This window comes from Trachemys scripta, chromosome 21 (genome assembly GCF_013100865.1).
Source record: "Trachemys scripta elegans isolate TJP31775 chromosome 21, CAS_Tse_1.0, whole genome shotgun sequence".
In the NCBI taxonomy this organism is placed as follows: Eukaryota; Metazoa; Chordata; order Testudines; family Emydidae; genus Trachemys; species Trachemys scripta.
Genome location: NC_048318.1, coordinates 10440623 through 10453324, shown reverse-complemented (window position 1 = coordinate 10453324; position 12702 = coordinate 10440623). Strand labels below are relative to the sequence as shown.

At 40.4% G+C, this 12702-nt stretch overlaps 1 protein-coding gene across 2 annotated transcripts in view; it reads left to right on the top strand.

The window, feature by feature from the left end:
* Positions 1-8190, top strand: part of JHY (junctional cadherin complex regulator) — a 31127-nt gene extending 22937 nt beyond the window's left edge. For both annotated transcript variants that reach the window (XM_034754787.1, XM_034754788.1), the window contains exons 7-9: positions 1688-1768; positions 6247-6372; positions 7411-8190. In XM_034754787.1, coding sequence (XP_034610678.1) covers positions 1688-1768; positions 6247-6372; positions 7411-7614 — 411 coding nt within the window. In that variant the 3' untranslated portion in view covers positions 7615-8190. The remainder of the gene's footprint in view (positions 1-1687; positions 1769-6246; positions 6373-7410) is intronic.
* The last annotated feature ends 4512 nt before the right edge of the window (positions 8191-12702 follow it).

Genomic DNA, 12702 nt, shown 5'->3' with positions numbered 1-12702 from the left:
ATCCAGGAATGCCCAGCCCTCCCCAGACAAGCCAGAAAAGCACCTTATCCTGGAGCTAACATAATGGATAGTTAGAAATGGATTAAGATTAAATTCTGGTTCCCCACACAAACAACTAAAAAAAAGGGTTTTGCACGGGGGATCAGCACAGGGCAAAAGAGAAGTGACAGTGCTCCCAAGCAGGAGGGTGGGTGCAGTGCACTTGTGTAGGCTCGGTTGAGGCCACTGCAACAAAAACATAGTATGCGAGTCCACTAGCAATGACCTTCCTTTTTGCCTGCTCCAGCCAATTCACTTGTAAAGATTTTGTTCCATACTAGTACTGTTAATTTTTAACCTTTTCAGGTGAATGATTGCTTCCAACTAAAAAGGGTGACAGGGTGCTGCTCACAACACTGTCATGTGGCCAAATGAGGTTCCATATAGCAATATTATTGGAAAAGAGTAAACTTTGCAATCCCTGGTTATTAGGAACTGGGTTCAAAGTCAACCTAATTAGAAGGTTCTCGTGTTACTTATAGCATTTCTGAGAATGGAAGTGTACGGACACTCAAAAGATGCAAGAAGAATTTGACTAGCCTCATGGGAAAACAGTGTCTAATTGTCATGCATCACCAATATAATATTGTAAAGGAGAGTCATTTTAGAAACTATTCCATATTGTTTTCATAAGATAAAGGGCATCTCTGACAACAGAGCACTATGTTGATTGGATTTATGAGCTGTGGGTTTTGTTTTGGTGGGGATGACTTGAGTGTAAATCAGGAATAATTTAACTTGTGTAACTGAGATCAGAATTACACTTGGTCTACCCAAACCATCTTCTAGAGCCTCTACCTTCATCCCCAGGTCTTCCTCCCCTTCCTTCCATTCTGGGTGAAATCCTGACTCCACTGACTCTGGCCACTGATTTCAGTGAGTCCAGGATTCCACCTTGTGCCTTCTCTCCCCCAAACTCTGAATTTGCTATCCCAGGCACTAGGTCTTTAGTTAGTTACCAGGAGAAGGGTACATAATGAACATCTCTTTTATCACCAAAAGCAGGGTTTTTTCTGTAGTTTTGCTACAAGGCTTCGTTCAAAAGTTCTGTTAATGTAATAACTGCCAAATGCATTGTCATTTTAAGCTGTTTAACAGAATTCAGCTCATGAAATGCAAGACTGGCAAATTACAAAGTGGAGGGGGTTTGCCTGTTAGTCATTCAAATGCCTACATAATATGGGACATTTTTAAAGGAATATTATCACATGAAACAAATTACATTCATTCAACCTTAAGTTTGCTCACTTTACTTATAAAGCAAGTGCCAAAGTTAAGGTTGAACATGCAACCTGAATTCTGCCCATCTTGTGCATATCCATTACACACCATCTTTAATTATGTGATCATATGCTGTAATACAAGTGGAAATTATTCATGCACCTTAAATACACAAGCATTCATGTGAATGTTTTACATTTCACTAAACTGTCTTTATTTTCAAAACTGTTTTCTATACACCCTGGCAAAAACTTTCAAAAAGGCAAACCCATTTTTCTCCTGTTCTGTCATTATACCTGGGAATGTAATTTATAGTAGGACATACCTGCTCAGGGTAAAGACACCTTTAAGATTTTTGCATTACTGAGGGAGCCTTTTGCCCTCCATAGCAACAATTAAAGGAAGATGTATTTGATTCTGTCTTTAGCCTTCTAGGCCAAGAAACTACATGAACCTGGATGTGAAGCTCGGAGGCCTTGGCCCTGACTATGAAGCAGTCAGAGAGAAAGTAGGTGGCACAAATAGCATTTTGTCTGCTTTTTTTGTCTCAAAGTTATGCCAAGTAAGCGGATGTAGAATGCAATGGAGATGGAAGCACAGTTGATAAAGTAACTAAAAAATGCCTGTTTTTAAATATTAAATTCCAAAGAGGACCATCCTTCTGAGTGTTAGGAAAGCAACTAGTACATAGATGGGCATTACCATCAAATAAATGATAAAGATAATGTTCTAGTCAGGCACCTGTTAACCACGCCATTCATGAGTCCAACTAAGACAATAAAACAAAACAAAACATTAAGATCTCCTCTACCAGTTAGGTTAAGAAGTAGCCCCTTTTTTTCCATGTGCATCTCTCTTGCCAGGTGCCCTCTCTGATCCATATAAACAATATTGATGCAGGTCCATGGCCACCTAGCACATCATGCCTGTCATTAGGCTGCACCCCATTGCCCTTTGGAATTTTCTATATAACACTCAAACTTCCAGCCACCTGTGCTAAAAGGGACTCTTCTTAGCAATACAGGGTTTGTTACACAGTTGAACAATACTGCTCATCCATTAGCACTCATTCACACTCGCCAGTTCATTGCAAAACTATGTATAAATATGTGCTAGATTTCAAGACTTGGTTTTCACAAAACCCACAGCTAATTTTCATAGATTCATAGGTCAGAAGGGACCATTGTCATCATCTAGTCAGATATCATGCATAATATAGGCCATAGGATTTCCCTGAATTAATTCTTCATTCAAGTGGTTGAACTAGAATATGTCTGTTAGAAAACCCATCCCAACCATTGATAAGTTGTTCCAGTGGTTCATTACTCTCATTTAAATATGTACACCTTATTTCTAGTCTCAATTTGTCTAGCTTTCAACCATTGGATCAACTTTCAGTCATTAGAGCTTGTTATATCTTTGTCTGCTAGATTACAGAACCCTTTACTAACAAACTTAACTATAAGGCATGTTTTCCAATCCTTTAATTATTCTTGTGGCTCTTCTCTGAACTCTCTCCAATTTTTCAACAGCCTTCTTGAATTGTGGACACCAGACCTGGACACTATATTCCAGTAGCTGTTACACCCGTGCCAAATACAGAGGTCATGTAACCTCCATATTCCTACTCAATATTCCTCTGTTTTTAAATCCAAGAATCACATGAGCCCTTTATAGCCACAGCGTAGCACTGGGAGCTGATCTTCAGTTGATGAGCCACCGTGAACCCCAAGTCTTTTTTTCCAGAGTCCCGGCTTCCCAAGATAGAGACCTCCATCCTGTAAATATGGCCTACATTCTTTGTTTCTAGATATGACCTTTCATTCAGCCATATTAATACATATATTGATTGCACCTAGCTTGGCAAGAGATCCAGATCACTCTGTAACAGCGACCCATCCTCTTCATTATTTACCACTCCCCCAATCTTTGGGTCATCTGAAAACTTTCAGTAATGACTTTGTTTTCTTCCTAGTCATTACAAAAATATTTTAATAGCATAGAACCAAGAACAGAGCTCTGAGGGACCCCATCAAAAATCATCCAATTGATGATTCTCCATTTACAATTAGATTGAGACCTAACCCCACTTCAGTAAGTGCCACTGATTTCGTATCATTCTAGTTTCTTAATCAAAATGTCATGTGGTACCAAGACATCTACATTTATTACATCAACACTATATTGTAGTAGCACATCCTCACCTCATGGGCACCCCCTTGTCTCTGGTAGCAGAGTTGCATGGAGTCCTTGTCGGTCTCCCCCACCTGGGCTCTCCTTTGGACCTGCAACAGCCTCTCTCAGTCTGTGTCTTCTCCTGACTCCCCCTCTGGGTGTTCTGTGGCTTGGCCCTCCAGCCAAGTCACACAAAAATGTAAACCCCTTCCAGGGCAGCAAGAGCAAGTCCAAATAAAAGTCCACACATCTTCAAACTAACAGCCCTTCCGCCCCTCTCAGGCTTCACTGTAGTTCTCTTGTTGACTCTACCTCCAGGCTCCCCCACCAGGAGCCTCAACTGCTAGTGTAGCTTGTTCCTCTGCTATTTCCTGTCTATTAAACCCTATCCCAGGGCTTCTCTCCACCAGAGAGACTTGTCTTCTAGGTAGTTTCTCTTGACCTGAGTTCCCTCAGTCTGCTTATTAGGCCTAGCTCTGCCTCCTCTGGCCAGGAGGCAATTAGTCAATCCCTCCTCCACTCCCCCTCCCCAGGTGGAGAGCATGACTAATTGGGGTTCTCTCTCTTGCCTTGCAGATGATGGAGGTTACGCCCCATCACACACTTATCAGCCCAGCTTGTAATCTCAAACTGACTTGATACCTTTTTTCATGAGAAGATCTATTTTCCATAAACCTGTGCTGGATAATATAATTAATGTTACTCATCTAAACCAGGGATCTCAAACTCAAATGACCACGAGAGCCACATGAGAACTAGTACATTGGCCCAAGGGCCGCATCACTGACACACTCCTCCCCTTCCATAAGGCCCCGCCCTAGCCATACCTCTTCCCCCCCATTCCAAACCCTTCCCCAAATTCCCCACCCCAACTCTGCCCCCTCCCTGCCCCTAGTCCAACCCCTTCCCCAAATCTCTGCCCCGCCTCTTCTCTGCCTCCTCCCCTGAGCACGTGGCTCCCTGCTCCTCTCCCCTTCCCCCCGGAAAGTGCTAAATGCTGCCAAACAGCTGTTTGGTGGCAGGAAGCGCCTGGAGGTAGGTAGAGGAATGGGGACACGGCGCACTGGGGGACGGGTTGGGGGCGGCGGGTGAAGGGAGCTTGGCGGCCGCAGGAAATAACTTGGGGGGGAGGGGGCACGGGGAGCTTGCCGGGCCACAGCAAATCACTCCACGAGCTGCGTGTTTGAGACCCCTGATCTAAATTCTTTATTACAGTCCCATATCAGCCGTTCCATTACATTGTCGAGGATCTATGTCGGACTGACAGCCTACCATTACCACGGTCATCTAATTTACCTTTTTTTAAAATATCGCCACAACTAAAGTGTTCTTCCAGTCCTCTGGATATTCCCCAGTGTGCTAAGACTTGTTCACTACCAACATTAACAGTCCAAAAAGCAACAGAGAGTCCTGTGGCACCTTTAAGACTAACAGATGTATTGGAGCATAAGCTTTCGTGGGTGAATGCCCACTTCGTCGGATAATTAACAGTCCAGATTTCATTTGGTATCATGGATATCTATCCAGAAAACTCATGCACGCACATAAAAAGGAAGAAGTGTATAATAGAAGGGACAATTATATCTTTGATAGATTCAGCCCTCTAGTTTTGTAGTTCCCAGAAGCAGGCATCCATTAAAGAAATTTTCAGCAGGTGAGTGGCCAACTGAAGGCAAGTCCAAACTGCTTTGTTCTCCCTGTGGTAGCTGAAGTGTACATGAATGACTTTAACATGATTTAGCTGCACTGTCATTCACAGAAGACAGTCTTACTGAATCTTGGAAGAGAAAATGAAAGTAAATACAGTAAAGTAAGTGCAACAGGGAAGTAGCTGAATGCACATTACTTACTGTTAAGCAAACCTCTGATCTTACTGTGCCAAAGAGGAGATGATTGTCAGAGAAAGAGTCTGAATGAAAAATATCATTTGACCTCTTCACTGCCAGGGACTTTACTAGTTACATTAAGCAGATGTACATCTCAAGTGCTGCAGAACAGAGCTCATGTGCTCTACTGATAAGACCCTACTGATAAGACAACAGCTATTTATATTTATATAGCGTCCTTCACAGAAATATGACAGAGCATTGCGTAGCTAAAATGATAAAATCATCAGCCCTTTGGCAGTTTAAAAGCTACAGTGATTTCTTCAGCCTTGCAGTATATTAGATAGATTGGTCATCTCAAATCTATATCAATAGATAGAGAGAGATGCATTGCTACAAAACGGCCTTCCTCCATACAGCAGAGGGTTCTGTCTCTTTTTAACACTTTGGCAACACTCGTATAGCTTGTCAGGCCAATAAAGTGTTATTAAATTGCAATGGGGGAAAAAATGAAATGTTGACACCAGCTCCTAACAGGGGCAAACTAAAATACCTTGCTGAGCCTGAGAGTAACAAATGGTTGGAAACAGAGACAGAAAATCAGTTAAATAAATGGACTACAGTCATTCAAGGCTTTAAATGCAGTAGAAGGACTTTAAAAATCAATGCAAAACTGGACAGGTAGCTAGTGCAACCATTTTAGAATGGAAGTAATATGCTGAAACAGCTATGTGGTAATAAAGATGCAAACTGCTCCATTTTCAAGTAGCTGCATCCTCAATATAACAAAGGAAGAGCTCTTGAAAATCAAGAATTACAGTTATCTAACCTTGAAAAAACTAGATTTTTAAGAAGATCTTGCTGAGCAATGATTAGTGGCATTTTAAACAGCCTCACGGGCATAAATAGGAAAGTCCGGCAGTAAAGGGGTTAATTAACTGGTCCCTCAAAACTTTAAATAACCATTACTTTTTTCACTTGCCAGACAGAAAAGTTAAATAAGCAAAAGGAATATGCAAAGCAAGTTAAGGAGCACAACATGAAGAACGTTGCTACTGCACAGAAACCGCCAGCAAAACCTCAGATCAAGTCATCATTATCAAGACATAAGGTCAGACTAGAAAGCATCTCATTAGATGGGGCTAGAACTCTCCTTAAAGTGCGAGGGAGAGGGCTTGAAAGACTGGACTCTGCATGTGTCCATGGGCGTCCGAGAACCATGGAAAGTGAACTCCTAGAACAATTTTGGGTTGGGTGCCAAAAGATAGAGGGTCTCCCGCTGCCATTTTTATAGTTTTTTTTTTTTTTTAAACAATCCCAGGCACTCCTAATATAGAAAGTTCCTCAAGGTCAGTTACCTATTAATTATTTTTGTACAATCTTCATTGTATTCCTTCTCTTGTCAAGAAATGTATCAGCCTTCAAACTAACCAGAAATGAAATTTGCAAGGGACTCCATTTAAGTTAGTCTAAGCTTTGATTTTAAAGTCTTCAGGAATATCTCAACACCTTATCATTTTAGGCCTTTCGTAATGTAATTTTTGAGGAAGGATGGGGCGGGGTCTATTATAGAATAAATCTCTGCTTTCTGGAACTTGCCACATTTAGGCTATGAGGAACTCACTGCCACAAGATATCATTGAGGCCAAGAGCTCAACAGGAATAAAAAACAGAATTGATATTTATAAAGGCATGTGAGAATATACAAAATTATAATAGTAAATACTATTTTTGTTATAAAAAGTTTTGGAATGGATATAAATCTGCATGCTTCAAGGCATAAGGCAACCTCTAACTCAGGGATCGGCAACCTTTGGCACACAGCCCATCAGGGAAAGCCGCTGGTGAGCCGGGACAGTTTGTTTACCTGCAGAGTCCACAGGTTCGGCCGATCACAGCTCCCACTGGCCACGGTTCACTGTCCTAGGCCAATGGGGGCTGCGGGAAGCAGCACGGGTCGAGGGATGTGCTGGCCGCTGCAGTTTCTTGCACCTGCCTCTAAAGCATCTGGTACTAGTCACTTCAAGATATGGAATTATTACATCATTAATTTGATCTAGTATGAAAATTCTTATGTTCTCCTGCCATTTTAAAAGTGTTCTGATTTTATTGTTAATTTCAAACTTCTTTCAATCTTTAATATGATTAGGCTCTGGAATATGCTAAGAAGATTCCTAAACCAAAACCGTTCTCAGCAAAACGATCAGATGAAGAACCAGAAGAGGAAAAAACTCCAGCACATACTTTAAAAGGACAGAATTTACCTCAAATTTCCTCACTGAAAACTCTGCAAAACAGACATGAAATAGAGAAGCAAGTTGTGGCTGCTTTCAAAACCCTTCACATTTTATAATAAGTTTGAAATTATTAGAGAGCTGTAGAGGGTAGACAGTATCTGAACTGATTACGTGGTGCATTAAATTACGTATGTTTCCCAGATACAGTATTTCAGGACTCTGCTACTTAAATAAGAGCCTCTACCATCAAAAAAAAAATGGATTTCAAAAGGTGAAATATTTTCAGATCAATTGCCCTTATTTTAGTCCAATTTTATTATAGCCAAATTATTATTTTTTTTAAATGTAATCTTTATTTTAGAATTGTGCTTCTTCTTATTCTATTGTTTCCTTCCTTGGAATATCCTGATTAAGCTGCTGCCTCTTTCTGAGCGGTTATCCAGAAAGAGTGGGGAGTGAATTTAGGGGCCTGCAAGGTTCAGCAGGAGTTTTGTGAATTGCAGTGGAACCTAAACCTGGGACTTCGATGCCTAAACACATTTGTAAATCTAGATCTGTGTGTCCCATTAGTCTTTCCCAAAATGCTCATTCTTTTTATACTGTGAAATCAACCTACCGCTACTTACTAAAACATTTTTTATATTTTACATAATGAACTTTTAAAAGTATTTCCATCAAATCTAAAAACAATCTGAGTGACTCTGTGGATGTGGCTGTCGTTATTTCTTTTCTCTTAATATAACTTGAACTGAAATGAAAGCAGGACCCTTTCCATGCTGCTCACTGAGCCATTGACCAAAGAGACATGAATTAATGATAAAATATTTTAGCTCTGGCCCATGTTTCCATGACCTGGGGTAGACAGGGTGTTAGAGATGTTATCAGCAGTATATGGTTAAAGAGCACCTTGTGTGTATATGGTGCTTTCCAAACACATAAGTCCTAGGCCCTGCTCCAAAGCAGCTTACTGCTGGTTTTAGACAGACATGTACAATACAATGGTAAAATAAGAGAGTCCAAGAGGAAGATCTGCAGAGGAGGCTTCACTTACAGAGAAGGTAGATAGGTTTCAGAGTGGTCGCCGTGTTAGTCTGTATCAGCAAAAACAACGAGTCCATATGGCACCTTAGAGACTAACACATTTATTTGGGCATAAGCTTTCGTGGGCTAAAACCCACTTCATCAGATGCATAGAGTGGAAAATACAGTAGGAAGATATACACATACACATACATATACATACATATATAGCAGTACATGAAAAGATGGGAGTTGTCTTACCCAGTGGGGGGTCGAGACAAATCAATTAAAGTGGGCTATTATCAACAGGATGAAAAATCACTTTTGTAGTGGTAATCAGGGTGGCTCATTTCAAACAGTTCAGAAGGTAGAGAGAGCAGTGGGGCTTGATACATCAGCAGTTGGATCCAAAGCCCCCTGAAGTCAATGGAAAGACTTTCTGCCTTATATGGGCTTTCAGTCATGGCCCAGGAGTGGGAAGCCATTCCAAATATAGCGGCATCATGAATAAAGCCATAAAGCTGAGAGTAGGAGAAGGTGACAAAGGGAGCAACTGGGAGGATTTGTAGGGCACAGAGTGAGTAGCAGGAAAGAGAGTTGGGATGTAGAGCAAGGCAAAATTGTGAAGACTTTTGAAGGTGAGGACGGAGAGCTTGAACCGGATGCGATAAAAGAAAAGAATCTAGATTCAGCATCATCCCATGGTCAGGGCACTGGACTAGGGTTGGTCCCTTGATTTCTGTTTCCAGTTCTGCCCCGGACCTGCTGTGTGACTTTGAACAAGTCACTTCACCTCTCTGTACATGGGTACTGCCCCTGCTACCCCCACCCAGATCCCCTGGGTGTGTATTCAGATGGCTAGCCCAAGCTGCTGCCTGTTCCCAGCTATCCTGCTATTTTTAGCGCACTAGCTCAAGCAGAGCTAGACTGTGCCTATCTGTTTGAGCTGCAGTGTAGATATGTCCTAAATATATGTACAGTGCCTGGCACAGTGGGGTGTGATCTCTTTCGAGCCCTTATATGCTACATAAGAAAAATAAACTCGTTAAGAGATGTAAGGAGGGAAAGATGTGGTCAGAATGATGGGAAAGGAAAATGTAATCAATTCCTGTAAGAAAAAAAAAAAAGACAGAATTCTGACCAATCCCAGCAGTTAAGCCAGAACGGATTCTTGCATGTTTTATATAATGTAGGGATCTCTAATTTTTAGACAAAAAGAACAGGAGTACTTGTGGCACCTTAGAGACTAACAAATTTACTAGAGCATAAGCTTTCGTGGGCTACAGCCCACTCAATTTTTAGACAGACAATCTTACAGGTTTGGGACCTTAACAAGTTAATTTAAATACTTGTACCAGTTTACTTTTAAATTAAATCTGGCACATCTTAAATTAAAAAAGGGGGGAAAGACAACAACCTCATTGTATTACCTTAATATCCACAACATTTTCTTTCTTTAAAACAAAGAGGAAGCTGTTGGCAGATTATCCAGGAATGAAGCCAAACTAAAACGCTCCCAATAATGAAGAAAGTAAAACATGAACCAAACACAGGCCATCAATAGTGATACAATCATTAATTATGCAATTGTTGCTTCCTTATTGGTTAATGATTCATTGTCACTCACAACATCACAGCAAGCCCAGGAGTTTAGAGCCTCATCTAGGGCAGGAAAATGCAGACAAGTAATGGCTCTTCATCTAGGCAATCTGTTATTAGCTAGGAGTAGTTTGAAGATACACTGAGAAACTGAGCAGAACACTGAGGCTAATCAAGAACTACACTTTTGATAGGAAACAGCCTTTAACAGATTAAGTATAAGATAATAAACAGATGTGATTCTTATGATGGTTCTGCTTCTTTAACTTGGTAAATGAATAATTAAATCCACAGATGAAACGTGAAGGAAACGCACAGAAAAGGAGTTTTGGAGAACACGCACTAAACATCTTTTTGAAAATAGGCAATTTCTGCAGGTTCTTGTTGACTCTTGGGTTTGTTTTCATCATACCTTGTCTGCATAATAGATATAGAATCATGGTCCTGGCTCCATAGTTATGATTACATCCAGGTTCCATCATAAGTCCCACCCCCAATATATTTAACTGTGAATATTTGGCATGAAAATGGCCTGATTTACTCTCTGGGCAAAGGAGAATTTTCCTGACAAGTTTGAGAAGAAAAAAAACAAACATCCAAAATTCACCCAGATTTGAAATTTTGACCAGTATCTAAAGTTCCTTTGAATCCTATGAGCCCCAAAATGCCTTGTTACTGCCCCTTCAAACTTTCTGTGCAGTTAAATCGCCTTGAAAACGAATGTGCGAGTTCACTTTAAAAGAAAACAAGTTGTCATTAAGGCAAGTCATTAACAATAGCTGTATCTAATCAAAATGATGATACTGTATGTGTTGGAGCCGAAGTCCATAGAATCCTCTGGCCTAAGCAAAGTTTGGTCTTGTTGAAGGTATGCAGTGGAAGGGTTAATTGGGGAATACAGCCGAGAGAGGGAATGTGAAAAGCTTACGTCTCTGTGGCTGCCCTGAGTTTTCTGTAAAAGGTAAATATGGAAATGAGTTCAGAAAACTATTTTTAATCTTATAATGGGTTAATTCTGGACTTTTCAATAGTTGGATGCAAACTCCTGCTAGGAGTTGAGGGTAATATCACAAGTTAGCAGGAAGACCATTTTGCTTAATAAAGGCAGGCCACTGAAAGACTTCAGTTGACTTCTGTGGGCTTTGAATCCCACTCTAAATTATTGAAATCAATCCATGCTCTCAAACACTGGGAAACAAATGGCTCCTAGAATTGACAAGGAGTTAAGCATCAGTGCCATTGACATTGGAAAGGTTGCTTCCCCTAGATTTGAAATGAAGCCTTGATTACTTGGGCCTTGATTCAGCAAAGGACTTAAGCATGTGCTTAAAAGCTTTGCTGAATGATGACCTTAAAACAGGGAGACTTACAATCATTTTGGTCTATTTACTATAAATATTATGGAATCACTGGAAACTTGCATGAGAAAATTCTCTGCATAAAGGTCTGGTTCAGGTTATGTGTAAAACATTTTGCACTTAAAAGTACAGCAGCAGGCAACTGTTTTGCAGCTTTCAGTGGATCCATGACAAAATTGTCCCTTCTTGGATTTTGGATTTGCTCCCTCTTACCTCTTGGCCTGTCAGCGCTGTTTGTCCTCAGGATTCACATTACATAGACAGTTCCGTACCATACCAGTTAGAGTTGCTGTCCTAATTATATTTTTTAAATAAAATGGTAACACTTTGAAGCATTTCTGGGGAAGGCCATAAACTTGTTGCCTCTGCTTAAAAGTGATAATCCCCCTTTAATACAAACCTGAAGCACCTATTTTTAATTGAACTTTTAGATGAATATCAAAGAGCTATTTATGCGTACCTAATATTTTAATTAGAGTATATTCTCAATTTAACCCATTAAATCCCCTTTGATGATCTCCATGTTTAGTGCTTAGCCCCAGATGCTAGAGATAATGAATACTGGACCTTTTGATTTAATGAGAACTTCTGCCTTTCTAGCCTGTCTCCCTTTGTATCCTTTTTTTCCCTCCTCGCTATTGAATTCAGTTAATTGAAGGAGTCTCTCACCACCACACATTAAGGAGTCGAAATTAGCATCCCTTTTCTGATTAGAAAATGCAAGCAGACATTTTCCCTTTGATCTCAGGATTGAGTTGAAGTAGGCAACAGCCCCCTGAAAATGAGCTGATGGCCTTATTATTAGGCTAAAATGCAGATGCGTCCATGTGTTGCAAAATGCTTAATGTCTTAATTGATCACCTTCTTCACTGTTTGTCGTCCTAGTACCTTTTATAGCTCATGTAAATTCGGGGGTGGGGGTTGTTGTTTTGTTTTGTTTTTAAAATAGTGACCTTTTAAGGAACATTCAAGGGCACCCACCAATTTCCTCTCACCCCCAATATTAAAATTTGATCAATAAGCCCTGTCATTAATAGGATGCTTCCCCATAACAAAAAAAAAAAAAAAAAAAAAAAAAAAATAGTCCCATGAACACAATCATCTTGCAGACCATGTGCAAAGGATTGTATTTTCCCCAAGGTGAAATTTGAAAAGAGGTTATTTTCAGTGTGTGTGCAAAGGAAGTCTTTTGATCTGCTTTGATAGTCATGCAAATTCTTTTTGCGC